This window comes from Suillus discolor (assembly GCF_016758755.1).
Source record: "Suillus discolor strain FC423 chromosome Unknown F5147scaffold_19, whole genome shotgun sequence".
NCBI lineage: Eukaryota > Fungi > Basidiomycota > Agaricomycetes > Boletales > Suillaceae > Suillus > Suillus discolor.
In genome coordinates this window covers 365,406-391,869 of record NW_024541266.1, presented here as the reverse complement: position 1 = coordinate 391,869, position 26,464 = coordinate 365,406, and the positions used below count along the sequence as shown (strand labels likewise).

Here is a 26,464-nt window from a genome sequence, read left to right as displayed (position 1 = left end):
TCTGATTTCTCTTTCAGTTCTTCAATACTTCTAAAGATATTATAATGTCTTCCTGGCCTGCTCCTGCTTACCCTCCGCCTCGTCACTCGCATTCTCGCACCCCTCCTCACGGTCATCCTGTACTCATCTCATTCTGGCGCCTTTGGGTGTGGCTCGCATATGTTCCAGCCATGTCAGCATTCGCTGGCGTGCGCCGGGCATGTGCGCTAAGCACTGGCAGGCATTGGGAGTATGGGTACGAGTTGACCTCGGGACACCCGTGGGTTTACCCATGACGATCCCTAATCCTCGCTGATGTCCATATTGATGGATCGAGACTCACCCAGGTTGACCTTATAACTAGGCCTTTAGATGTCCAGATTGTAACTAGGGACAAGTGGTCATTTAATTGGGTCAATTTCTATCTGGATCGCTCAATGGGTTTTCATAGGAATTTTGTTAGTGAAGAAACGTCAGTCTGCAGAGATGCGTATAAAGCCCGTAGTGGTTCAGGGCTTCGCTGATTACTGTCGTTTCTCGTGTCACCTATCGGCGTAAGTCGTATATAACAACGGGCCAGGATCACACATTACCCTGTCAGGGACACTGCTGGCAGTGTAGTTGTCGTGTGTTTGAAAGGGTATTTCAGATGGACAACTTCTGTACATAACACTATTCAGCACATCAAAGCAAGCAAGCAGTCTCCCCGCCATCCCTTCAGTTCAGCTTTGTTTTAGAGATACCATATCACATCTCACAGATGATGCGTCTCTCCTTCATCCTCACCGTTGCTGCTGCTTTCAACTTGACAGTGTCTATGCCTTTAATGGGTGATGACTGCCCTTTTTACTGTGACCTCCTTGATTGCTGCCCTGGCCACACATGCCAGATAGTAGACATCGAACATGTGAGCACGAAGATTTTCCATCCAACCCCATGACTCACCAGCATGGTAGACTCCAGTCTCGTATACATGTTACTGGGTACCCTGAGCCACAGTGAATCGAACTTCTACTCTCGCAGGATGCATTGGTGCAGTATGGTTGACGGCACGACACGTAAGTAGTTTGTTGTTGCTGAGTGCTCGGTTGTGAACAAACCTTGGCATGGCGCTTCTAGAAACATCTCGAACACTTGACTGCATAGAATATGACTGAAGTACTTACGATGCATTGTTTTTCGTCTTGTTATAAGTTTGCAGAATATAATTTATAACCACCTCACGATGAGATGAACAGTCAACGTTCGACTGTCACGTCCCCATTGTGAACCATGAAACTTGAGATATAAATCCGTAGCGCAAGATAATGTTTTTGGTCTCAACCCACCAAGTATATGAATTACTCTGGGCGGGTGCATGCAAATAGCGAGGACAGTGCTCAACGACTTCCTAATTGACTACATTTGATGGACATGCAATATCAATGCCTGAATGCTGGCTTGCAGGATGTGCCTATGCTAAGTCACTATAGGTAATAGTCAAAGGTCATCGTTCTCATGAACGACTAATAGCTTACACATCAGTTGCAGGCTGACGTTCTGTAGCGAAAGGATAGAAGATGGAGGTTTTAACACTGGTGAGTGTAATCAAGGGCCGATCGTTACTATCATGAAGACCTACCTCCATCCTATAGCAACAGATATAAAAACCCTCTTTGTTCTTCTCTCTCCTAACTAAATATCGGGCGATAGATATTGCCCTGGCTGCCTGTTACATTCTTTCAATACCTTCATTCATTGGGGATACATCATATGGATCCTCATAACCGCAGCTAACGCCCCAATGCACATTGGGTGCACAGCTCTGACATCGGTGGATTAGACAAGTCATATCATTTGTTTATCTGCACAGGAAGTAAGCATATGATATTACATATACATCAAATCAAGATATAGTTAGCAAAGGAAAAACATGGATATTAGTTTGACGACCTATTACATGAAGAGCAGTATCAGTAAACAGACATTCCAAATGATGATCATAAAAGCATGCGGGATGCAATGGGTATTTGCAATGGTGGATCACTCTGAATGACGAGGGAGATGGGTAGCCTGAGCCATTGAGGTCTTGGTCTTTCACTCTTCGTCATTGTCGAACGCTAATTGGTCAGTAATTTGCCTCATGCATCTTTGGAACATTAGATCATCTTCGAAGCAGGAATTGCGCTTATGGGAGGTCGAGGTCCCTGGGGATAAAACGGCGGTGTCCGATGTGGCTATGGAGGCAGGAGTTGACCGTGATGACTCGATGTCATGGCCGACCGGTGAATGACACGGTAAAGGAGGTTGGCCTGGAATTCTCTTTGATATTTGGTCAGTATGACCAAAGCTCGATCATTACTGAAGACTTGCCTCCAAATTGTAGCGACAGATATAAAAACGATCGGCACTGTCCTTCTCTCTGCATGCCTTTGAAGATAAAGTATTAGTGCAGACTCATGTCTATAGTTATGGGAAATGATTGCACATATGTAACGGTGTATAAGCCATCATACCGATAGCCATTGAGGGGCGCAAACTTAGAAACAAATTTCGAGCTCCGGACGACGCGCACGGGCTTGCCTGTGTAATGAGATCGCTATTGTACTGTCATTTACCGCCCTTACATTCATCAGGGATAGAACTCACAAGAAGTGCTTCATTTCCCCAACCCGTCCATTCCTGGTCAGAAACCTGCGGGCCTGGACGTTTCTTGGGGAATTCAATGGACAGTCATGCTGTAGAAGGAAGAAAGAAACTTACTATAGGCCAACCGTTATTATTGGGGAGGCCACCCCCTGACGGTACTATGTCGGCATACAATCTTGTAGCACATATTATGAATACACACCTGAGCCTACGTAGAGACTATATACATAGGTCAGACTATCGATCAAATTCGAAAATAAGCGCCGCGGTGCTTACATCGTGTCGCCTAAGTCCTTGTCGTCATCGTATTGACCCGAAACGACGATTGAGCAAGCGCCTGTCACCCTACTACCCTGTATTCCAGCCGTAGGATGGCGGTGTATGCCGGCATCATAACAATCTTTGCTGCGAACACATAGACAGATGGGGTAAGTGATATTGTCAAACGAAGATTCAGAATACAGACCGTAACTTCCACGTGGCACCAACAGGTACTCCAGGAATCTCTCCAAAGCGCCGCCTGTAAAAAAAGTGTGTGAGTAGTATGATTAGGGGAAAATTCTGAGAAGTATCACTAACGACATTCTGGCACGTCTGGCCCTGACCTTCTTGGTCACTTTGGGGGCAATTTTTTTTGGACGTTCCTGTATCTCCTCGTCCCCTTCGTTTCCAATTACTTCTGTATCTTCCTCCGTCACGTTGACCACTTTATCGGCGGTTTTTTTTCGACATTCTATCTCCTCATCCCCTTTGCTGGCGATTACTTCTGGATCTTCCACCATTTCCTTGTCCTTTTCGCTGGCGACTTCGTCTTGATGTTCCTCTATCTCCTCGCCTAATCTATAGTGGTAGTTTTTGACGCCAACTTGAAGTTGTTTTATAAGGGTCAGGTAGTCCATTATGTCGTCGGTGACTGTCAAGATGATGGAGACAATCACACGAGGCCAACACGAGGCTCATATACATAGAATGCTGCTGCATGACGCGTCGGAGTTTCGAAAGATGTGATCATCGAAAGGTCAAACTTGGGTGGAGCCGCCCCTTCTAAGAAAGATTCGATTCCACCGGCGACTAGATAAGACAAGGTAGCAGCTGCTGACGGAACTAGACCTCCGGACTGGACAGTGGAGAATGACACTAGATGGCTCCATGACACGTCGGAAGTGCAGTTGATGGCAGCCGAAATCGACTCGCATCTGCTGCCACGGAAAGAAGCAATCTGTATTCCAGGACCCTTAAGTAGAGGACTGGGATAACGATTTTTAAGGATGGCAAACTTTATATCGGTGTCTGCCGAATTAGGCTTGAAAAAAAAGGGGCCTGGTCCTGATTTGGCTGCCGTGTGGCATCGTTTGCTCAAGCGCTGTTTAACTGACGTCTACCGTCATCAGTTTTGCTACCCTTCCTTAAAATCATGAACTCGCCCTGGAAAGGCAAAGCAAAAGCCACCAATCAAGATTATGACGACTTGCGACCAACCATAACTTACAGACACATTCTATCCAATAACCTCGGTGTTAGAGATCCCCTACGCGTCGTTGCCCTATGCGATAGTGACGCCTTCTATGCTGCCTGCGAACGCGTCCGGCTTGAACTCGACCCGAACGTACCAATCGTTGTACAACAATGGGAGAGTATCATAGCAGTGAGCTACCCTGCACGCGAATTTGGCATATCCCGCATGGACAAGATTAAGGACGCCAAGAAGAAATGTCCTAATCTACTTGCCGTGCATGTCGCAACTTACAAGGAGGGTGAGAGCGAGCCCAGCTACTGGAAGGATGTCGATACGCGCACTCACAAGGTATGTTGTGCATTTTCCAATGCTCCTAACGTGACAGAAGTTGATCTCTTGTTGTCCCATATTCAAAAGGTATCCTTGGATCTATATCGACGTGAAAGCAACAAGATCATTACTATGTTTAAGGAGGCTCTTCCGATCGGTGAAGTTGGTGAGATGCGCATGGTACTTATTCCATATGGTCAACTGACGTCAAAGCAAGAGAAAGCCTCCATCGACGAAGCATTCATTGACTTTACTCGTCCTGTAAGAGAAAAGTTACTTGAACGATATCCATACCTTGTCCAAGTCCCTGCCGATGCCCCAAATGGGATGGACAGCCCCCTACCTCCACCACCTCCAATAAAGTGGGATGATCTGGGAACAGTCTTATTACCAGAAGGAACTGATAGTGCTGGAGAACAATCTAACATTGATGTTGATGGTGGTACAACATGGCACGACGTAGCGTTGTCAATTGCCGCAGAGCTGATGCGAAAGATTCGCGAGGACATACATTCAAAGCTAGGCTATACAACATCTGCTGTAAGCGTCATCTCGTAGGGAGCTCGTAATCATCTTACGCACAATCAATGATGCAGGGGATTGCTCGTAATAAGTTCCTTGCAAAGGTTGGTGCTCCTCTTTCCCCAGTCTATTGCACTCAATATTTCGCAGCTTTGTGCCTCTTACAAGAAACCCAACAGTCAAGTCAGTCTTCTCAGTCCCATGTTGGCATCAATAACCAAATAAACATGCATAGACTATCCTTCGCAACCAGGCCATTCCAAGTTACCTCCATCCGTTACCCTTTCAAAAAGTAAGTCTCTAATCTTGACGTATATTGGCTGCCTTGACCGCAAGACACGCTAGATTCGCTTCCTCGGCGGAAAGCTCGGTGATGCCCTAGCGAAAGAGTATGATGTTTCAACCGTAGGCGACTTGTTGTGAGTAATGGACGATTCTTCCCGATTTCTATCTATCGCTTACCCAATTAAAGAACTATTTCACTAGGTAATGTATATTGTCTTCATCCATTTCAGCTTCTTATCCATGGTAGATGAAATACAAAGCAAGTTCGGCGAAAATGCGCTATGGATATATGAATTACTTCGGTGAGATATTCAATTCGGTGTCCTCGGGAACGTTTATTCATTATGCAACGCTAGTGGCATTGATCGCACTGAAGGTATTTCAATGTGACCTGGCTTCACCTTTCGCATTTACAACTAGTTCATAGTCAAAGAAAAGTCTGCGCTTTTCAAGAGCATGTTGGCGTCAAAGAACCTTCCGAAGCCGATAACGCAGCCTTTGGATGGACACCAATGGATCAGAGTCCTTGCTGCAGAGCTGGCGTTACGACTCAATGATGCTAGAGAGTCGATGCCGACGCTGTGGCCGAAGACTATTGTGCTCCATGCTCGCAAAGGTGATTTGAACTCATAACATCAAATGTTATTTGTTGAACTAGGAACACATCAGGATACGAAACGTCGCGATCCAAACAAGCAACATTTCCTTTCGTCCGCAATGTGACAGTGGACGTGATTGCGACTGCTGCAGACAAGCTATGGAAAGAGCTTACTGGCGACTCAAAAACTGTCAATATCACATCGGTCCAGCTAGCATTTACTGGCCTGGAGAAGGCTGAGATGGGCCAGAAAAGCATCGAAGGGTTCTTCGCGACTCGAGATATTCAACGAACATTCCTCAAACGTTCGCGCGAAGAAGATGAGCCTCTGGTCTCGCTTGAGAACACTGACCTGGCTGTGCCCAAATCTAGCGATATCGAGGCAGTTTCATTCCAATGTACCCGATGTCGTAAGACGATCGCACTTCGAGAAGGTCAAGCAACAGGTGGTCCCAGCGAAGTAGCACAACGATTGGCAACGTTACGATCGGAACACGGCGACTTTCATTTCGCACAGGATTTGGCAAACAGCAATAAGGGGTCGGTGCCTGTACCTCGCGGTTCATCATTGAAACGTCAGAAAGTGGAACCAAAAGGGATTGCGAAGTTTTTCATCAAGAAGTAGGCAGCTTAGTGGCGTGTTACGATCGGGGAAAAGCCATGATGATATGTGTATGATAATCATGCCTCTGCGAGAAAATGAGCTATGTCGGTGGCATGGAGTGCACAGATTTACACAGGTATGTAGTATGTCTTTGAGGCAGTGTAGAATGTGGCAGTTTTGATTGATCATCACTACTGCATTGGCTAGCTGTTCAGATCCACCATCAAAACCTCAATTGCCGAGTCCCGACACAGTCATATGAAGAGAGAAATGAAGATTCGATCAAAACGCTCTGTCGTTCGTTCGTTCGTGCGTTCGTCATCTTTCGAAGTTCTTTCTGCGGACTGTGTCCCACCTTTCGACCTCTGAGAGGCACGTTTCTGCGGCTAGTCCGTCATTCTTCGTTCATTTTCCTCTGTCTGGGACAGCTGGCCGTTTGCTTGGTCTTTTTCATTTCAAGAACCCTTGGGGCATACGTCATTCATTATCATGCTCTCGAATTCCCATTTCACGCCCTTCTCTACTGCTCAGGCAAATGGATTGATCGTGAGTCATTAGTACGAATTATTGCGAGTAGCGTCAGATGATTCCACTCAGGTTGTTCCCGCGTTTGCCTTACTATCTGCGCTAGCGCTCGCTTTCATAGTTTTCAGAAGTATCCACCTCGTGGTAATCCCCTCATTCCAGCGTAACGGGCCGGCGTGCAGAGCTCCGGAGAACCTATTCTTCCGTACTCAACTAGGCCATTATGCTGCATCCCTTGTTTTAAGCAATGTTTTCCTCACTGCAGCTGGGCTTATGGAGTTTTTCTGGGTCAAGCAATCTGGGATCCATCAAGGTAGCACTTTTGGTGTTCAAACTACATACGTTGTACTGACGGCTATCAGGTTCCATGTGCACTTTTCAAGGTAATCTAGAGTGATAGTGCTATGATCAGATACTGAGTCATCTTGTGACCAGCTGTCCTGATGCAGATAGGTTACTGGTCCACCTGTTTCTTCTCTGGTGCTATCGGTGTCCACACGTGCAACTCCCTGGTGTTTCGTCTCTACCAAATTAGTTATCTGAGCGTTGTGGTCATCGCCTTCGGATGGATCATGTCGCTGCTGATTGGTAAGTGGCGCTACAACAGCAACCGAGTTGATATCATCTCATGCTATCCATATCTGTAGCACTGGCACCCATCAGCCAAGCTGGTGTCTATGGTCCAGTCGCTGTTTCCTGTGGCATCATGCCGGCATATCCCAGTAAGATATATGGGCTTGAAGCTTTTCCGGTACGGTCTATTCTAGTCTGACCTGATAGAGTCTAAGTAATTATGAATAGGTCATTCTCGTCTCTGTGCTTTTGGTCATTATTTACTCCCCGATATTCCTTTTTCTCGGGGGTATTCTGCACGTCAAAGGGGGTGTCAAGTTGACTTGCAAGGTCCAGGGACGATGGTGTGCTGTGACCGACTCGGAGGAATATCACCGCTTCTTGGCAGCTGTCGCAAAGACGATGTTTTGGTGAGTTTCTGTGCGCTTATACTTATCCAGGTCATTCATCCGTTCGTTGCAGGTACCCTATCGGTTCGTGACCTCGCATATGATCGAGTTCTCCTGTTTTGACTTCCTGTCTAGCATTTGTCTCCCTCTTGTTGCCGATCGCGGTTGTAAATATGGCACAATCTTCTGGTCGTGTCATCCCATTTGGAGCAGAAGTATTTGCGCATGTATGCTGTTCTATGCTTGGTTGGTGGTGCGGGTTTCAGCATGCGTCATAATCACTGATTGGTGTTCTAGGGCTTGTCAATGTCGGTCTTATGTACAACACCTTCCGTGTGCTCAGTCCAGTTTTCCATTGTTCAACACTACCAAAGATTCAGGTTGATACTGTAAAGACTTTCGGAAACAACGCGTCCGACGAATCGCCTATTCTTCCCGCAGTCGCTCACATGCCTAAAGGACCGCTTTTACCTCTGTACAATGATACCTCCAAGGCAATATCACCAGTCTCGCTGTCAGATTTTCCGCCAGTTCAATATCACTCTCGTAACTCCTCCACTGCAAGTACTGATTCCGCGACTCACTTGTTGAGCACCAAGAGGACGCCCTCGAGGTTTCACAAGATGAGGGTCAGGCAGGGCGAGTCATTACTGACTCTGTCTCGTGCCATTCTCACTCCTTCGGAGCTCAATCGTCAGCTCGATGCTGCGTCTGATACAGAGAGTCTCAAGGGTCGCAACCTTCGCATCAACTTGCCTCAGATGGCTGAGGTCAATACACCCAAAATGGCCGTTGTGACTGTCAGCCTATCGCCTGCACCTCGTTCTTCTACTGCATCGGTGGTCACCAGCTTTCCAATCGTGCCTACGTCTATCCAATCCACGAACGCTTCTCCCATCATGAGGCAGTTCACTGCGGCCTTTGGGAGGCCGAGCCGCAAGTTGTCTATGTTTGGGTCACAGTCAAAAGGCAGTGGTAAAATACCTCTCATTCTTACTGTTGGGCCGCCGCTTTCGCCTATCCCTGCTTCCCCAGCTGACAAGAGTCCAACGAAGAAGTCTTTCTCCCGGTTCCGCGTACCTTCTATAAAACGCAGACCTACTCCATTGGATCTCACTGATGCCATTCCTACACCCGTCATTCGGCCTCTACCTGTCATTACTACAAAAGCTGAGGCTCTTCAGAAGGTTGACAAAGGTAAAGGCAGAACACCGCCATCACCTACAACTCTGGTGGAAAGGGATGTTATATCTCGTTCCCACGCTGCCCTTAGACAATTACCTCAACTCCCCCGAAACAGTACAGCATCCTCGTCTTCTAGTGCGCACAGTCGCCCCGAAGCTGCTACATCTGCTGCCCCCCATGAACGTCACGGTTCAATATCGTCGCTCTTATCCATATATTCTATATCTTCCTTCCTGGACAGTCTTCGCAGCACCCATTCAATGAGCTCAGTTGACGGAGGAAGTGAGAAAGTCCTGCCGAGCATTCCATCGACGCGCAGCAATACCATTGAAAGCATGGACTCCGAGTCGTCTTTGTCCTCTTCTTTCGAGAAACATAAACAAAGTGAGAGATCGACCTGGATGACGGTTTGGTCGCAGGACAGTGCTGTTACCTCAAGCCAGCCCCCAGACGAGGAGACCATGCTCGCATATGCATCACTTGTCTCTGGTGCGAGTGTAGAGAATTTTCCAAAGAGAGAGGACGTTTCTCCTGTGCCTCGTGCTCCGATACCATTCGCACTTCGGCCAGGCAATTCGATGGGTATCCCACTTTCGTTGCGGACATGATTTAGAGGACTGCACCTACAATGCTGGACGCTGCCTGAGATAGTACAACTTACATACTAGTTATTACGATATTCAACCACTGAATGAACTTCTTAGCTTAAAGTTCGGCGCTCAAGCTTCAAGCCTCAATTGCCTGTACAATTGACATGAAGTATAATATAATTGGACTTGCCCAAGATGGTACTCAGATTCGATGACGTATATTTGAAAAGTCCTGTTCTTCTTCTCGCTCTCATATCCCGGTGCAACCCACTAACACTGCACCGACCATGGCGTTATCCAACTGGGCAGCATATCTGAACAGGTCAACAAAGCTGCTCAGAGACAGCAGCATCAAAAGCACGCTTGTTTAAATGTCGGATTCTAACCGCAAAACTGACAAGGCTATATACACAGTACTCCGTATGGAAGGCGCAGACGGCCCTTCAAGAGCACCTTTGACGCTCTTCAGGTTAAATTCTAAACAGGACATCGAACAGTTTGCGACTGGCTGCGATGCAGATATTGGTGGCACGTCCACTGCCCATTTAGAGCTTGACGAGTCCACGAAACGTAACAAGGGCAGTGGGACCACGGCTACGGGTCGGTTTTGGGGTGAGATGAGACTGGATGTCAGACCGGAACTGCAAGGGCGAATCAGAGGTGGATATGCTGGGTTTCGGTCCAAGGTAAATGATATTTCCGAGCTTGATATCACACCCGCTTGACATGATGTCCGTATCAGCCCCGCCCGACACTCTTTGGTGAAATGGTCGACGACGTTTCAAATCACCAGTTCCTTGCCCTGAGGCTACGCCTCGGTGGTGATCCCCGGTTACGCAACTCGTATTTTGTGAATTTACAAACTGACGGGCCGATCACGACGGACCTGTGGCAGCACCGGCTCTACTTCCAACGAAATGATGGTGACTGGGAAGATGTATTCGTGTGTCCAATCCGTACTGATATTTTCACGGGCGCCAACTGATCGCAACTCTTTCAAGATACCGTTTGAGAACTTTATACTGACAAATACTGGTGAATTGGTGCAGCATCAAATCACGATGATGCGCGAGCGGATACGGACAGTTGGGATATCGCTGCTTGGGGGAAACAGCGGTGTTCCGGGTTCCTATGACCTCGGCATTGACTCCATACGGGCGGTGAATGAGGAAGACGTGACGCGGCCTCCATGTAAGCGGTTCTCACTGTAATTTGATAGCTGAAGACTCAAAGAAAATAGCGATAGAAAAGTATCCATCCCGCGGCATTTGAGCGCTACTACGTACATTCCACCACGTTGGACACTTGAACAAAAAAAATTTGCATAAGCATCTAACGGTTTCGGTCCATAATCATAAACTATATATACAACGGCAAACTTTTTGTAGCCGACGCGCCTGACGAGTAATCAAATCGCAGAAGAACGTACAAAGGTCGACAAAAAGCCCATGAGTCAGCCAGCAGGGAGCGCGAAGAGTAGAAAAGTGTGTCCGGAGATAAAGGAAGTGTGGGTATATGGATGTTCTCATACGACTACACAACCACTACAGCATCCGCCATGATCGCCTTCATGAGCGTCACCTTTGCCACTGTAGACCCCAGGTCCGCCGCCACCGGAGTTGGCCATAACGGGTCTGCCTGTTTGTTGCTCCTGCGAGAGTGAATTACATGAATGAAATGTCATAAATAAATAGAAGTTTCTTACTTTGTTGTACTTTCTTATCTCGCGGACGAGGTTGCTGAATGCCTCGTCGACGTTGATGCGCTGCTTAGCCGATGTTTCGATGAACTTGCAGCCAAAGTGTTTTGCAAGGTCACGGCCCTCTGTTCATTATCAGGAACCAGTACATTCAAAAATCAGTCACGACTTGCCATTCATTCCAACTTGTCGCTCATACTCAAGATCGCACTTGTTAGCGACGACGATAACAGGGAACGAATCTTGGTCCTTCACACGAAGAATCTGTTGATGGAAAGTGCTGATTTCCTCGAAAGAGTCGCGGGAGGTGATAGAGTAAACGAGGAGGAAGCCTTCACCAGTGCGCATGTATTGCTCCCGCATGGCTCTGTGAAAAGTGAGCGGCAAGGACTATCAGCAGCAGAATATCACTCACCCGTATTCCTCCTGACCAGCGGTGTCGAGGACGTCGAGCAATGCGACCTCTTCATCAATGACGCATTGCTTGCGGTACGAGTCTATCTTACTATTCTCAGTAAGGATTCGAATGGAAGAGAAACCATCATACCCTCGATTGTTGGGTCGTATTCGTCGACGAAGTGACTTTGAATGAATTGGATGGTGAGGGCAGATTTACCGACACCTGGTTGGAATAAGTGCTATCAGACACGGTTCATTGCATCTCTGCAGCTTCAAACTCACCACCACCGCCGACAACTACCAACTTGTATTCCCTCAAGAACTGCGCCTGTAATTAGAACAATGCTGTGAGTTCTTGTTGGTGATGGGTTAGGATGGCACATACCCTCGACATAGTTTGTCAAGTAAACAAGAAAGACGTAAGACTTGAAAAGAACTTGCCTGATTACAAGGGAGGATAGCTTGGTGAAACCAGATGGAATGATGAGCGTAACTTCAGCACGGGCAATTATAATGCTGATACTGGCTACCCGAGGACCAAATAAGACCAATTCTAGATGTTGTGGACCGACCGGATCCGACCCTGGCTATGACCGCCGTGTGGCCATGTCACTGTGGCGCATCTTATGCTGTGGATCCTTGATCTCGCATTCGAGTTATTGTCTTGCTGACGTATTCACGAAAGCAGGTAGCTAACTCTTAGACTCAGTCTTTCTGAGTTATTTCCATCATTGTGGGGTGTTCGTGCTGAAGACAGTCAGGGTCTACGACTGTAACAACCTATTTATTTCCATTCGTCATCGCATTGTTTATTTCTTCAAATCGCACTCCAAATTACCCAGGCTTCGTCCACATCAGCGTTTTCTCCTGGTATGATTTACTATTTTTAGAGTGTCACGACCCTTGAGGGTCTGAGGATGCAATAATCGTGGTGCAGTGCCCTACTACAGCAACTTCATTGTACGGGTCCGGGACGCGTTTACCTATGCATCTCAAGTGAACACGCCGTATCATGGGAAGGTTGGTCTTGTGACATTATTCTTTCAACTCACTTCCTGTGAATCTTTTATAGATCTACCAGCCCTCTGCAGCACGTAGTGTATCCCTCGTCAACCTCACATATCAACAAAAGTATTCACAAACAATGCATAGCATTTCGAAATGTGACCTCATACGCTCTTCCGAGTTATGCAAGTGACCTTCGAAGTTCTAAAAACGAAAGGGATCCATAGGTGCGTGGATCATTGAGTCAGCCTCGGTATAATCAGCTGACATGTACTGTCTCCAGGGCGCTCCGAGGATTTGGCTTGTGTATCAAGTAATTTTCGGGATGTCGCTCGGCGCTCTTGAAGCGGCTGCCATTGTCAAATAGAGGCGCGCTTTCCAAATTTATATTATACGCTAACATCGTAGACTAAGGAACATATTGATGCTCAAAGCATCTCTGATCACTGCGAGACCCCTGGTTGGTTGAAGGGACTCGGTCGCGAACTAGATAAGGCGTGTCCTGTGCACTATTTCAAATTTCAGGTCGCTTAAAAGCGATTCAAGCCTCAGATTTGAAGTTAACCGCCGGCCCCCGGCAGCCCACTGCGTCTAGTAGGCTCTAGTCTCATAAAGAACTTCATTTGTGAGTTTTTTAACTCGTGTTCTACAAACTCAATGTCAACTCCTTGCTTTTTAAGACATCCCGATCTGGTAGACTGACATAGTTCAAAAGTGTTGGAGCCACAATCTTGATCATTGCTAAGACAAAACGCTGAGTCAACGCTGAGCGGGATAAGTGTCCATACAAACCAGTGTGCGTAGCACGTTTTATTACTCGTGATCACAGCATGCAACGTGGTTCATGCGCAATCTTAATTTCAAGTTATGATACAATGATCAGACAGGGTACACGCGTCAGGGGAAAGGGATCGCTTTTTTCACGAGATCAGGATGTATAACGTTTAGATCCTTTTTCAAATACATATGATCATAACGGATCACCAATTTGAAGTGTCAGAGAGAACCTGAATCACGCAAGGTCATGCAATCAATAAAGTTTTTTTATTGGCTATGCTTGTTGCATTTTTTGCGCTATTTTTGCAGGTCCAGACTTTAGGTTCAACCCTGCTTGAATGCACCAAATGGGTGCTTTATTTTCAACTAAGGAGCCTGGTTGACAGTCTTATGTGCACGATATTTACGGATCCCTCAGGCTAACCCTGACCGACCTAGGTTTCTCTGCATTAAGCAAGGGCCGAAGAGTTCGGAACGCAATCGTGACCTACTGGCGCCTACAAAGTTGCCCGAAGCGCTCATTTCATTCCTCACTCCAAACCATAAGCCTGAGCGAGCATTAAACTTGACAAATGTGCACTAGCAGCCAGCACTATCTGACACAAGACTTGTGGTCGATACAAACTCATGATTAATAGCCCCCAGGGTTATCATGATGTTACGTCAGACTTAGACTAGCGCATCCCGACACAGGCTAGGCTCAACTTCACTACTAGTAGTAGGCTCATTCTCCATCTGACACTAGGCTCATTCTCCATTTGAAACAATACGTCATGCTTTGAAAACATATCGTATGTAAACGATATAAACGACATCAGGAAAACCACGGTGCTCACCTTTCTGCCTCAGCTCCTGCGACAATGGCTTCCGAGTCCACTTACACGTACCAATTTGATACTGCCGTTTACAAGGGCGCTGTTACATTCCCTACTCAACTGTTCATCAATGGTGAATTTGTCGACCCTGTCAATAAGGGAACGATCGAGTGAGTGTCCATGATTACTGCAAGTAGTCAATGATTCGAACGGATTCCTTCAGTTTGATCAATCCGGGTATGACTGCCTGGGCATACAGCTTTTCATCATTTTGATAAGGTTGAACTAGCTACTTGCAAGGATATTGCCCGAGTTTCAGTCGGAGACTGTGAAGACATCGAGCTCGCAGCACAGGCAGCAAGAGCAGCATTCAAGGAACACTGGGGTTTGAAGGCGCCCGGGGCAGCCAGAAGCAAACTGCTTCACAAGCTCGCTGATCTTGTCGATGCCAACACTGACCAAATTGCTGCTCTCGAGGCTCTTAACGTCGGTCAGTCAGACACCTTCTGAATTGAATCACACTGATCCGCTACTGCTAGGCAAGACCTTCCACGCGGCCAAGGCACAGGATTTACCGATCACAAGTTCTGTTCTACGCTACTACGCTGGTTGGGCTGACAAAATACAAGGAAAGAGCATTCAGGTGTGCCTATCGACAATTGCAACACAACACCACCTTTCTGACAAGTTTTAGACAACACCTGACAAGATTGGTTTTACTCGTCACCAACCTATTGGGGTAGTTGTACGTAGTCTCATTACGTTGTAAATTGGACGTTCACCAGCACGTGGCAGGGCGTAATCGTCCCATGGAACTTTCCCCGTTGGTATCCAAGTTTATGAGGCTATTCTCCACTTACCCCGTGTCTTCTAGTGAGCACGCTTATCATGAAACTCGCCCCCGCACTCGCTTGCGGAAATACAATCGTAGCGAAGCCTTCTGAGTTCACACCTCTCTCCGCACTGTTCTTATGCACATTGATCCGAGAAGCTGGTTTCCCACGTGGAGTAGTCAACATTGTACCCGGCTACGGTGACACTGCGGGTCAAGCGGTCGGTGAAAGCATGATAATCGACAAGGTTGCATTTACCGGGAGTACTCTCACGGGTAGGAAGATCATGGAAGCAGCCGCAAAAAGCAACTTGAAGAAAATCAGCCTCGAGCTAGGTGGAAAGAGTCCGAGCATCATTTTCGATGATGCAGACATTGATCAGGCTGTCAAGTGGGCTATTAATGGGATTTTGTGCGTCTCTCTGTTCTTTTCCTCTCGTGTCTTGTTCCTGAAGGCCATGAAGCATGAACCAAGGCGAGCTCTGTATTGCGGGGTCCCGGATTTACGTGCAAGCAGGCATCTATGACGACTTTCTGCAAAAGTTCACAGAGACTGCTCAGTGTCTTTCTGTGGGTGATCCATTTTCCCCGGACACGTTCCAGGGGCCTCAGATATCTGAGAGACAATTCGAAGTGAGTGCGCAGCCGAACGGTCTATAACAAATACCGATGTCCGACGTAAGCGTGTCATGGGCTACATCAAATCTGGCCAAGAGGATGGTGCAACTCTTCGCCTTGGTGGCGAACGGCACGGCACAGAAGGTTATTTCATACAACCTACGGTCTTCACGGAGTGCACGCCCAACATGAAGATCGTGCAAGAGGAAATATTTGGTCCAGTAGCAGCAATTATGAAATTCTCCGCAGAGGAAGGTTCGCTTATATTTCATGTTCCCGCTAATATTCATTTGACGGCGTCAAAGAGGTGATTGAACAAGCAAACAATACTACATATGGGCTTGCGTGTTCGGTTTATACAAAGGACATCGATAGAGCAATGCGTGTTGCAAGCAACATCGAGGCAGGCACCGCGTGGGTGAGCGTGAGATAGTTCTTGCAACGTTCAAGTCAGCTGATCACCAGGTCCGGGTTCGTAGGTAAATTTCACTAATTGGCCAGACCTCGGATTGCCAGTTGGTGGGTTCAAGCAATCTGGTGCAGGTAAAGACCTGGGTGAAGATGCTCTTGAGAAGTAAATTAATTTCTCATCTGATCGACGCCCGATAATCTGACCCAGCCTACAGCTACACCAATGTCAAGGCAGTGCACATCAACATTGGCATTAAGATCTAATCCAGTAAACTCAGGCAGTGTGCTCCAATACCACACCTTGACCGCATGACCCCCGGACCGTCATAGATTAGCGAAGCAGTGAACGAGGAAATGTTACTAGCCAATAAAGATCATTGCTGAGCTCACTGTCTCCACTCCGAGATTGAGCTTCTGTTGATGTAATGTGCGTGTCCTTGCCCCGAGGATCAATTAGTGCTGGTTCTACGACGTAAAAGCCCGGGGTTCGTGTGCCTTCTCAGTACCCCAGTGCTTCTTAAACATTTAGATATATGATCGTCTAAAGACTGAAAGAAAGCCATTCACAAAATGCCCATCCGCACCTACATCTTCAAAGTTGATCTCCTTGAGTCTCGAGACCCAGAAATCTCGAGGACCTTTTCCATACCCGCATCATGGACATTTCAAAAGCTTCATGCCGCGATCCAACACATCTTCCTCTGGCAGAACGAGCATCTCCACGTGTTTACGTTTCAAATTCCAATTGGAGGGGGCATAAACAAAGTTGTATCGATACAAGATACAGACATGATGGGACGGGATGATGAAGAGGGACCTAACGATATCGTCCTGGATGAAAAAACTGTCAAACTCAAGGACGTATGGGACCACAACGGAAGGTATCACAGGGACGTCACTAATGACGGAACCCTGGGGGGTTGCTTCTATGAATATGACTTTGGTGTAAGTGATATCACGTTGTGGAATGTTCCGAATTTGATCAAACCGATCTGATAGGATTCTTGGGAACATGAAATTACCCTGTTGGCAGTCGGCACGTCCGATGTGAAGGAAGTCTCAGTTCTTGAGGTTTCCGGTTGTGCACCCCTCGAGAACAGTCACGGGGTCCTGGGATGGGAGGGCCTTAAGAGAGCCTTCGCGGATCCAAACCCCAATGACGTGTCTCTTGAAGCGAGGAGGTTATCATGGCTTGTTTCGCCTCTAGGCGGTGCATTCCACCCCGCTATAGCACCAACTATAGAGCAGCTCAATGCACCTGGGCTATTCGATAAACGCTTCAGGCAGATTCGCAGGGGCATTCTATGATTTGTGGCAAGGCCATGGTCCGAAGGCCTTTGCGCTCGGATTACGCTCCACACTACGGCTTTACGTATAGCATGAGGACGGGACTCAAGTACTCACCACCCACGTTAATTACAACGTACTTAAAGCCCTGTAAAATAGTAAGAGCAGCAGCGTACTTATTTGCTGCTGCTATGTAGTATTAGAAGGACATATGTCCCCGGACTATCCTAGTAGTCACTTCGCTAGTTCTAGGTCTTGAGACCCAGGAGCTCGCAGTGCGAGACTTTGTATTCACATAACGTATCGGATATGATATGATCGTCACTGAGTAGAAGAGACTCGTAACTGAGATATGAGAATTGATGGTGGCTAGGTTTGAACACAGGAAACAACACGATGCTTAGCTAGGTCCGCATAGGATCCGACGCATCCCTGTACAACCGCATTAGGCAAGATCAATGTTAATTGGTTCTGAAATCAAGCTAGCGTCTATCATTTCACGTCCACATCGTGGTCCAAGTATTTCACTCTCAGGATGTCTGATCACCTTCTTCTGGATCACATAGTTTCACAGACTAGGCAGAACATCGAGCTGTTAATCTCTCATAACAGATTATCCCCATCGGATGGCCGCGATATTCTACTCAAGCTTCCTAGCACCGGGGTGGCAGGATCTATGATAGCCATCACACAGCAAACGCAGCGCCTTTCAATATCTCCGGCGCCCGCTCAGAGTATGATCAATAATAATATTGGCTTGCATGTGTCGCCAAAGGTAGAAGCTCGTGCTATCTGGGATTGGACAAGCGAGGTAAATATATCTCATCTACACTTACTTACTAAGTGTTGTAGATTTGCTAAAGCCATGACAGGATCCCAATGATCTCTCATTCAATGCAGGAGATATAATAGAAATTGTGAAAGAGACAAACGCAGATTGGTGGACAGGCAGAGGCAAGACGGGGAAGCAGGGCCTATTTCCTGCCACATATGTGGAGAAACTGGCCCCACGATCTGTTTCTCCACCGATGTCTTTCCCTGAATTTCCAAAGACAAGGACATCGTTGGATTCAAAGTATGGTTTGGCTTCGGAGCCCAAGTATATACCTCCAGGTCTTCCGGGCCCTCCGCAGTATTCTTCACCACAGCCTGTGGTGCAGCAGTACCCTCCACCCCCTGGTCCTCCAACCGGTGGTTATCATCCTCCTGGTCCTCCGGCCGGAGGTTATCCGCCCCCCTCCGGACCTCCTGGACCTCCTTATAATCCTTATCCGGGAAATCCTCCAGTGGCTCAGCCAGTTCCTCAGCAGCCCCCAAAGAAGGGTCGTTTCGGTAATCTTGGCGCTACGGTAGGTCTACCGTGCAGGAACTGTCTATAAATATTTATCGATATAATTTCCAGATGGCACAGTCAGCCGCTGGTGGTCTTGGGTTCGGTGCAGGTTCGTGTACTTGATTTTTACGTCTTTGATACTTCTAATCATTCTATCCAGGTGCTGCCATCGCTGGTGATATAGTGAACTCAATTTTCTAGACTTCTACTCTCTTCGTGCGTTACTAAGCTTACACAAGGACATTCATTCGTGCTACGTTTTTCTTGACTATAGCATCTTACATTTGGTTATGGTATCAGATGCGAAATTCCAACACCGTGGCTTCATATTTACACAATCTGATGCTTCTCAGTAACATCTGAAGTGGTTTTACGCTTAAGCCCCGCAAATACTGGACCACTGGAACTGTATCGTAATGCACCCAAAAACGTCTGTTCGGATCTCCACGTTCAAAGTCGAGCTCGTCGGTTCTCGTAACCCTGTCATTTCTCGGACATTCCCGCCTCTTGTACCTGCCAGCAGTTGCATGCAGTAATCCAGTATGCATTCAGCTGGCACCTGTTCGGAACCGCGTATCGTCCTTCGGCACGTGAGGAGCACCGTTTCATCTTGTTGGATTATAGGCAAAAACTTGCTGTTACTCATACACAAGTGACTGGGCCACATCGGCACGCGCGAGGTTCAGCGAGAAAGACGTCAAATACGATTTATTTGAGAAAACCCGGAAGTATCGAGAGATAATCTTGGAAGATTGGGCTATGAAGAAATGCTATTACTCCTTGAATAATTTCGAGGTACGTATCTACCAGCTTTAGCATTATCTATGCCTCACCTTGTTCAAGAACATCCACGAACCCAAATAGCAAAATGCGTGACCGGAGACGCTGAGATCATGAAAATTTGCCGCTAGGCCTTCAATTCTGCTGTGCGACCTCCCGTCGAAGAGTTCCTGAAGTTTCTTCACGACGTTCGACAAGCCGCTGGTGATGGCCACAATCTTGCCGACGATCCAGATCATAAGGATGGGTAAGTTGGAGAGGAGTAATGTATTCGCAACGACTGAGGTTTGTTGGTCATAGGTTTGATATAGTCATTCCGGCCATGCCTATAGAACCGTTGAAGTTCAGTGACTATGGCCTAGCGATGGTTTGTCGTGCATGAGGGTACTAATCCCTTGGCTTTATTGGTATCTCCCATCAATGGGAGCACTATCCGTCGGCCACCGTTCATCCACACTGGGCCGCGATTAAGGCTCTGAGGACATGAGTTTGGCCTGGTGAAGGGCTCATGCGCATTGTCATCGGTACTCACGCAGAATACGTTGACAACGGTATGTGCCAGTAGGTACCCTGATGGCAACAGAAGAGGACAAGTCGCGGGGAGGCGGCCAACAAACGTGACATGTGAAAAACGTTATTCATGGACGTTGAAATGGGGAAGCAATGGGGATAAGTGTAGTCCTATCTTCTGAAAAAGGAGAATACTAAAGCGAATGCCAAGTGCACGAGACGAGGAGCGGTACGTTTGGCTAATCTTACCTATAAATTACATGCTGACTGTAGTGGGATCACCTTATAAAAGGTTCCAGCTTGGTTTTCGGACGGCGTATATTTCCGTAGTGTAGGTAAAATGCCTTTTTCTTCTGCTTTTGGGCTTTTTATCCTTTGAAATGATAAATTCGGACGGGGCCCACGGCCGTTTGATGGTGGCTGCGAATTATTAGTATTAAATGACTAATAAAAAGTAACACGGATTTACTTTTGGAAGGTTGGGAAAGCGTGTCAAGATTTAGACATTGCACGCGCTTCTGAGAAAGCCCTAGTCAGCATCAAAGTTAGCATTAACTTTGAACTATTCAAAATTGACTCAGAGTTTCTGTCCTTGAGGTACTCCGGTGGCGGTAGTAGAGAGCTGAATTTCAAATTGTGTAACATCACGTGTATGTCACAGGCTGATTGCTTACCGATCAGCGTCACGCTTAGTATTGCTAATGGATTAGATTTCCCGCCAATGAAATGTGGCTGGTTGCACTCTCCTCAGCTTACTCACTTTTCAGCATCTGTCCCCTCCGCGACCTCCGGCTTTCTCAGCCAACTCACCTTTCCTTCCGCCTTTTAACTCGAACAATTTGACGGTGGCGGAAGACTCGTATCTTTCACCTGCAATATCTGCTATTTCAGTCATATCCTCCGTGCCCTCGTCCCCGATTGTCTTCTGCTTCGAATAGCAAGTCTTAGAGCGGTCCATTAATCCTTATATCACGAGGATGTCCGATTCAGACTCTACCCTATCCCCCGAACCTCAGCGCACAATTAAAATAATCTTCATCTCGGATTATGTACGTCTACCTTCTTATTCTCCTTGTATATTGTATTTTTCCTATGACTTATCATTCTTCGGCACTTTCCAGCTCTGCGCCTTTTGCTACATCGGGAATAAGTCTCTCAAAGACGCTATTGCCGGATGTCGTGACTTGGATGTACGTTTCGACGTGGAATTCCGGCCATTTACCCTCCTCTGCCCATCATCCGCACCCGAGGTTCCCAAAGCGAAAGGTGAAAAAGTGCCCAATCGCCGGGAATACCTCGTTAGGAAGTTCGGTAAAGAGCAAGCGGAAAGCAAGTGGAAAGTGGTGGAGGAATTAGCACAAAAAGCTGGGTTACCACTGTGAGCATCTTTAGCATGCGGTCAGCGTTTTTTCTGATACAATGGATTAATAGTGCGGAAGACGGAATCGTGGCCCGGTCTACTCTCGCCCACAGACTGGCTGTGAAAGCATATAAAGTCGGCGGGCAAGCTATGCAAGGCCACCTCAACGATATTTTATTCGATGCCATTTTCGCCGGCTGCCAGGACGTTAGTGACGTCGAGTTTCTTGCCGATGCAGCAGAGAAAATTGGCTTGATGAACAAGGCAGAGGTATGTTTCAATGTCAAACTTAATCAACAGTCAATGACATAAAATTGCTGCACCTTGCAGGCTACTACTTTCTTACAAGATACTGATTGCAAGAACTGCGTCAATCAAATGATCGAAGCCGCTCGGGCGAGCGGTGTGAACGGCGTGCCTTCCATCATCATCGATGGAAAATGGGCTTTGAATGGCGTTCAATCTACGGAGTGTTACCTTCAGGTGAGCAAGACTCGTTCATTTTAGCCTATCAGTAAACTCGTCCGGGTGCAGTATCGCTGATTCTTATTGCATGTAGATCTTGCGCAAAATTGCACAATCTTCGTCGATGACGGAATGTGCATCGATCGTCTCAGTGGCATCATAACAGATTTTACGCATATTTCTTTCACTCTCCTCTACCCATACCGTGCTTTATGACCTCAATTCATGCGTGCAGGTCGTGGTCATCACTTTGGATTAATTATTTAAGGACCACTCACGCAACCTCGCGTAGGAAATTCAGTCTGAAAGGGCCTGTTGCATTTCGTACTTTTTCTCTTGCTCTTTGTACCATTTTCTGCGTGTTGTATCGCATCGCAGTTTTTATTAGCGAGCGTGTGTTTGTATCTTTCTTCTATGCTATGCTATCTGCTACTTTACCTTGTTAGTCCCGTTTTTAAAGTGGCCACCATGAGGGAGAGGTAGGGAATATAGCATTTGACCTTCTCTGTTCCATTTGACACGAGGATAACCCTCTTCAATCTTCACCCATCTCGCGAAGTTCGACAGTCGGTTCACCGATCTTGCCGAGCTTTACATACCCCTGTACTGATCAGATTCGCTACCATGCTACGTCAACACAGTCACCTTATTCGGCCTTATTTCCGGCAGGTTGCCGTTTGTAACCGTGCACGGCGGAGTCTTTCAGAAGATAACAGTCAAGAGTACCCGTTCGAAGCTTCCGATTGGTTATTCGAGTGTCAGTATGAAACCGAAAGGAAGGATCACCACGCAGGCGCCAGTTGGAGAATGTTACCTCCTTCCGATTTCATAGTGGAGTGGGGTTAAGTCATTTCCCTAGAACTTATCTAAGAACCTATCTGTGGCCAGGAGATGAAACATTATGACATAGTTGGCCAATAACAAATGATCTGGACCCGTTTTCTATGATCACACGTTGAAGATAAACCTCGCGGTCCCGTTACCCATGTGCTCCACATCCCGCACAGTAGAGTGTCAGGTAGGTACGTCAGGTTGTTGCCCAAATGCACTAGCTGATAACTTGGGAAACGTGAATGACCTAGATGACCTAGACTGGCCTGCGATGGGCTTAAGGTGCTGCAATTCCACGTATAAGTTCCAAATCCGTGGACCAACTATACCAGTTGGGCTAACGGCTTGCAGGTTCGCATTAGTATTCATCTTCTTTGCAAGGCCCAGGATCGCACTAGTCTGTGTAGAAGCAGACCATGAGCAGATGATGATATGTGTGAAAAGCAACCCACGGATTCAGATTAATGCGGCACCAAACCATCTGATAACAAACTAAATCGCAGAAGTCTCGACTTAGCGATGGAAGATCCGGGGTGCACAAACACAGGCACAAGTTATCTTAACAGAGTATCCGAGAGGGTGCGAAGAGGAGCTACATCAAAGGCGTGTTCGGCCTAGTCCGAGAGGTATTACACAAAGATCTGCACAAAAGCAGCCTCGTGTTGCCTAGCCTTTAGATGTTCAGCAATTGCCAACGTACACATATACTAATCTGATTTATACGAAGCGAACAACGATAACATGGCCTTTGTAATATCTTGAGCATAGTTTGGAAAGCGCACGAGAAACATACCACAATGTATGGACGGTGGAGATTGATCACGATCATTCTATCCAATCGTTTAGGATATCCTCTAGTTCGTTGCGAACGCCATCGCGTGATATGTTGCTCGCGATATGATTAGAGGCTTTAAGCCTCTCGAGAGCAGCAAGCACCCAGTTCTGACAGTTCCAGTTTTCTCTGCCTCGATATACGGTTACTTGTCGAAGTAACACGCCTATCTCTTTTTCCGAGAACACATCAATCTCTCCGACCACCAGACAACCACGATAGCCTTCAGCAAGAATTTCCATACATTCGTCTTCGATGCAAGAGTAGGTAAGGGTGTCGATGTTGCCGATTGCTTGGTAACAAGTCCCCCAGTGATCTACTTGATCTGAATGTTCTTTCCCAGAGCTGCTGGCTTTGATTGAATCGGCATTTGCGTTGGAGATCGCAAAGAGTGCCCAGTGAAGTGGCATCCTGTTACCATTGGAATCGTGTCCGCGCCAATATTGTGCAACACACAGAGTTCTTTTCTCAGACAGCCCACTGTCGTCGCCCATGATAGTAGAAGGAAAGAGTTGTGTGGCTGGTATAAGGCATTACGATAACCGTATCAGGTTCCCGCGCCACCGCTTGGCTGGACCAGTCTAAGGATAACCTGGTTTGGGAACTTTATCCCCCTTGGTTAACGTTTTTCAATCGAACATATCACACCTCTGCTCCTCACCATCACATCGGCAACAGGATTATGACCGTCTTCGTTCCATTGGAGGCAGGTTCGTCTCCTCCTCCAACACCATCTTTTCTGGTGCCTTCAGAAACCCCAAACTTGCACCTGCGAAAAGCTATCAAGGCCATCCTGAAGGCCAAACGGTTGGTTGTCGTGTGTGGTGCGTTTTCCAACCGTTGGAAAATTCAGATACCGTCGCCCTAGTCAAACTAACAATGTACCAGGTGCTGGTATATCTGTTTCTGCCGGAATTCCAGACTTTCGCTCAGAGTCGGGTCTCTTTCAAACGTTGAAGCGAGACAACCCGAAAGAAGCGTTGTCTTCCGGAAGAGACTTGTTCGATGCGTCAGTGTTCAACGTGAGTTATCGTCCTTCCATGTTCGATTTTCCCAGATTGTGCATGGAAAATCTCTATTGCCTCAACCACCACGCGTGCTTACTGCTCATGGATGGCGACGGGCTTACACACGTTTAATAGAATGAACACACGACATCAATGTTTTGCCAAATGATAGCTCAATTATCCGAGCTCTCCCAGGCAGCCAGCCCCACGCCTTTTCATCAGGTACTACGATCGCTTGATGACAGGGGCAGGCTCCTGCGTGTCTACACCCAGAACATCGACGCTATCGAGCTGAAATCTGGTCTTTCCTTTGGTATCCCAGAGTTTGATAAGAGACGAGCAAGGCCGAGATCTAAGCCAAAATCGACTGGTCCTCCCATCGCTGATCGACCTACGATATCTACTAGTGCTCCTTCTTCGCAAGATGGCTCATCGACGACACCGGGATCAAGGTACATGTCTCCTGCTGTTGAAGTCCCTCGTTGCATTCCTCTACATGGAACGCTGCAGACGCTGCATTGCCAAACATGCATGCACACGTTTCCACTCGAGAATTACGTGCCTTCCCTGACGTTAGGAACACCCCCAACTTGCCCCGAGTGCACCCAAATGGAGGAGACGCGTCAACTTATCGGAAAGCGAGCCCGAGGTGTGGGAAAATTGCGACCCAGTGTGGTTCTTTATAACGAGCTGCATAAAGATGGCGAAGGGGTGGGCGAAGTCGCGAGGAGAGATCTTGTTGGATGTTCCAAAGGCAAGGGGCGGAGTGGTGTGGATACTTTGCTTGTGGTTGGCACAAGTTTAAAAGTTCCAGGCACCAAACGCATGGTTCGCGAATTCTCGAAGGCGGTACGCGCCAGAGGACACACTGCATCGAGGGATTCTACGTCTGCATCTACAGGTCTCGCAACACCAGCACCCTCTCCTGGCAAGGGGCCAGCTACATCAGCAGGCGACTCTCCCTTCAAGTCTATCTATTTGAATTTTGATTTTCCGGGGCCGACACGAGAATGGGAAGGCGTCTTCGACGTGTGGTTACAAGGAGATGCTCAAAGTTTCGCGGAGCTCTTGGAGGCAGAAATCGTAAAAGAGGCTGCCGAAAAAGAAGCTGCATTAGAGAGGAAACGGAAACGGGAAGAGGATGCCACTCACTTAGAAGGCTCAGAAGAAGCGGGTCTTCCGAAGAAGAAGAAGACAGCGAAGACAGAAAAGCAAAGCTCTGAAAAGCCAGCAAAGCGGAAACCCAAAGCCTTGCCGTCTGTTCGTCCTCGGAAGTCCAAGAGCAAACACCAAGAAGACATAGACATCAGTGTATCATCCGCCCCGAAGATAACGCACGGCAACCCGAAACTTACGATTCGAATTCCACCCCTGAAAGGCCGTTACATCCCCGAGGTATGCATCACCACTCCCGTACCGCGGGGGCTTAAAGCGGCGCAATTTCCTTGCACTCCCCCTGCAACTCACGTGAAACATCGGTTGTTATCTCATTCAGACTACCCGCCTTCAGATACCACGGAGATAGGATTTGACGAAAGCGATCTCTCCGAGTTGTCTGGTGATGAGGTAGCAGGCGAACTTCCTAGGACTGCCATACGGACTGCACAATATGGACTTCGGGCCACCAGAGGGTAATAATATCTTGTACTATCTTTATTGTATTTATTTATCGTACGCTACACGCCTCGTTGACTTCGGGATTTTCACAATTAGTTAGCAGCAGTTGCACATGGGACTGCTTCAAGGTGGGATTTTAGCGTGCTATTCTTTTCAATTGTGCCATATGCATGTGTCACATAAACTTTGTTATACAGTGGGCAAAGCTTATTATATCAAGCT

General features: G+C 47.4%; 11 protein-coding genes across 11 annotated transcripts; 8 read left to right on the top strand and 3 right to left on the bottom strand.

Annotated features, from left to right (window-relative positions):
• Positions 1-1,799: 1,799 nt before the first annotated feature.
• Positions 1,800-3,868, bottom strand: F5147DRAFT_687834 (PUA-like domain-containing protein). The gene is made up of 9 exons (XM_041436869.1): positions 3,187-3,868; positions 3,074-3,127; positions 2,884-3,012; positions 2,810-2,826; positions 2,722-2,756; positions 2,608-2,670; positions 2,447-2,557; positions 2,332-2,388; positions 1,800-2,280 (listed from the first exon to the last, which is right to left on the bottom strand). The coding sequence occupies exons 1-9, from the start codon at positions 3,504-3,506 to the stop codon at positions 2,056-2,058; spliced, it is 1,011 nt and encodes a 336-aa protein (XP_041294404.1). The 5' UTR covers positions 3,507-3,868; the 3' UTR covers positions 1,800-2,055.
• Positions 3,869-4,021: 153 nt separating this feature from the next.
• F5147DRAFT_794573 (uncharacterized protein) lies at positions 4,022-6,423 on the top strand (the record flags this gene model as incomplete). Its single annotated transcript, XM_041443144.1, has 12 exons — positions 4,022-4,411; positions 4,481-4,559; positions 4,611-4,933; positions 4,990-5,019; positions 5,066-5,098; positions 5,151-5,207; positions 5,261-5,334; positions 5,388-5,401; positions 5,448-5,502; positions 5,557-5,576; positions 5,628-5,816; positions 5,870-6,423. 12 exons carry the CDS (start codon positions 4,022-4,024, stop codon positions 6,421-6,423), a joined length of 1,818 nt encoding a protein of 605 aa, XP_041294403.1.
• Positions 6,424-6,693: 270 nt separating this feature from the next.
• F5147DRAFT_108140 (uncharacterized protein) lies at positions 6,694-9,880 on the top strand. Its single transcript, XM_041428063.1, has 9 exons — positions 6,694-6,948; positions 7,000-7,240; positions 7,290-7,310; positions 7,363-7,515; positions 7,575-7,678; positions 7,729-7,910; positions 7,963-7,973; positions 8,025-8,135; positions 8,187-9,880. The coding sequence occupies exons 1-9, from the start codon at positions 6,892-6,894 to the stop codon at positions 9,680-9,682; spliced, it is 2,376 nt and encodes a 791-aa protein (XP_041294402.1). The 5' UTR covers positions 6,694-6,891; the 3' UTR covers positions 9,683-9,880.
• Position 9,881: 1 nt separating this feature from the next.
• F5147DRAFT_108141 (complex I intermediate-associated protein CIA30) lies at positions 9,882-11,063 on the top strand. The gene is made up of 5 exons (XM_041428064.1): positions 9,882-10,021; positions 10,079-10,350; positions 10,407-10,607; positions 10,666-10,855; positions 10,905-11,063. Exons 1-5 carry the CDS (start codon positions 9,952-9,954, stop codon positions 10,934-10,936), a joined length of 765 nt encoding a protein of 254 aa, XP_041294401.1. The 5' UTR covers positions 9,882-9,951; the 3' UTR covers positions 10,937-11,063.
• Positions 11,064-11,189: 126 nt separating this feature from the next.
• F5147DRAFT_745044 (ras family-domain-containing protein) lies at positions 11,190-12,156 on the bottom strand (the record flags this gene model as incomplete). The annotated part of the gene is made up of 7 exons (XM_041439723.1): positions 11,190-11,315; positions 11,370-11,488; positions 11,537-11,730; positions 11,779-11,860; positions 11,911-11,985; positions 12,045-12,090; positions 12,148-12,156. The coding sequence occupies 7 exons, from the start codon at positions 12,154-12,156 to the stop codon at positions 11,190-11,192; spliced, it is 651 nt and encodes a 216-aa protein (XP_041294400.1).
• A 2,248-nt stretch (positions 12,157-14,404) lies between these two features.
• F5147DRAFT_574164 (putative 1-pyrroline-5-carboxylate dehydrogenase) lies at positions 14,405-16,484 on the top strand (the record flags this gene model as incomplete). Its single annotated transcript, XM_041431201.1, has 12 exons — positions 14,405-14,529; positions 14,583-14,596; positions 14,649-14,849; positions 14,899-15,002; positions 15,054-15,104; positions 15,155-15,182; positions 15,234-15,603; positions 15,656-15,824; positions 15,875-16,064; positions 16,115-16,227; positions 16,289-16,383; positions 16,436-16,484. 12 exons carry the CDS (start codon positions 14,405-14,407, stop codon positions 16,482-16,484), a joined length of 1,509 nt encoding a protein of 502 aa, XP_041294399.1.
• Positions 16,485-16,537: 53 nt separating this feature from the next.
• On the top strand, positions 16,538-17,943 carry F5147DRAFT_108079 (MM3350-like domain-containing protein). Its single transcript, XM_041428062.1, has 2 exons — positions 16,538-17,165; positions 17,220-17,943. Exons 1-2 carry the CDS (start codon positions 16,791-16,793, stop codon positions 17,526-17,528), a joined length of 684 nt encoding a protein of 227 aa, XP_041294398.1. The 5' UTR covers positions 16,538-16,790; the 3' UTR covers positions 17,529-17,943.
• Positions 17,944-17,982: 39 nt separating this feature from the next.
• Positions 17,983-19,129, top strand: F5147DRAFT_108025 (SH3-domain-containing protein). The gene is made up of 4 exons (XM_041428061.1): positions 17,983-18,318; positions 18,380-18,856; positions 18,910-18,949; positions 19,001-19,129. The coding sequence occupies exons 1-4, from the start codon at positions 18,043-18,045 to the stop codon at positions 19,039-19,041; spliced, it is 834 nt and encodes a 277-aa protein (XP_041294397.1). The 5' UTR covers positions 17,983-18,042; the 3' UTR covers positions 19,042-19,129.
• Positions 19,130-20,865: 1,736 nt separating this feature from the next.
• F5147DRAFT_687792 (thioredoxin-like protein) lies at positions 20,866-22,614 on the top strand. The gene is made up of 5 exons (XM_041436868.1): positions 20,866-21,179; positions 21,252-21,508; positions 21,562-21,760; positions 21,821-21,973; positions 22,050-22,614. Exons 1-5 carry the CDS (start codon positions 21,108-21,110, stop codon positions 22,116-22,118), a joined length of 750 nt encoding a protein of 249 aa, XP_041294396.1. The 5' UTR covers positions 20,866-21,107; the 3' UTR covers positions 22,119-22,614.
• Positions 22,615-23,302: 688 nt separating this feature from the next.
• Positions 23,303-24,344, bottom strand: F5147DRAFT_687786 (uncharacterized protein). The gene is made up of 3 exons (XM_041436867.1): positions 24,280-24,344; positions 23,580-24,222; positions 23,303-23,532 (listed from the first exon to the last, which is right to left on the bottom strand). Exon 2 carries the CDS (start codon positions 24,110-24,112, stop codon positions 23,612-23,614), a length of 501 nt encoding a protein of 166 aa, XP_041294395.1. The 5' UTR covers positions 24,113-24,222; positions 24,280-24,344; the 3' UTR covers positions 23,303-23,532; positions 23,580-23,611.
• Positions 24,242-26,387, top strand: F5147DRAFT_687782 (DHS-like NAD/FAD-binding domain-containing protein). Its single transcript, XM_041436866.1, has 3 exons — positions 24,242-24,442; positions 24,507-24,640; positions 24,761-26,387. The coding sequence occupies exons 1-3, from the start codon at positions 24,301-24,303 to the stop codon at positions 26,258-26,260; spliced, it is 1,776 nt and encodes a 591-aa protein (XP_041294394.1). The 5' UTR covers positions 24,242-24,300; the 3' UTR covers positions 26,261-26,387.
• Positions 26,388-26,464: the final 77 nt, after the last annotated feature.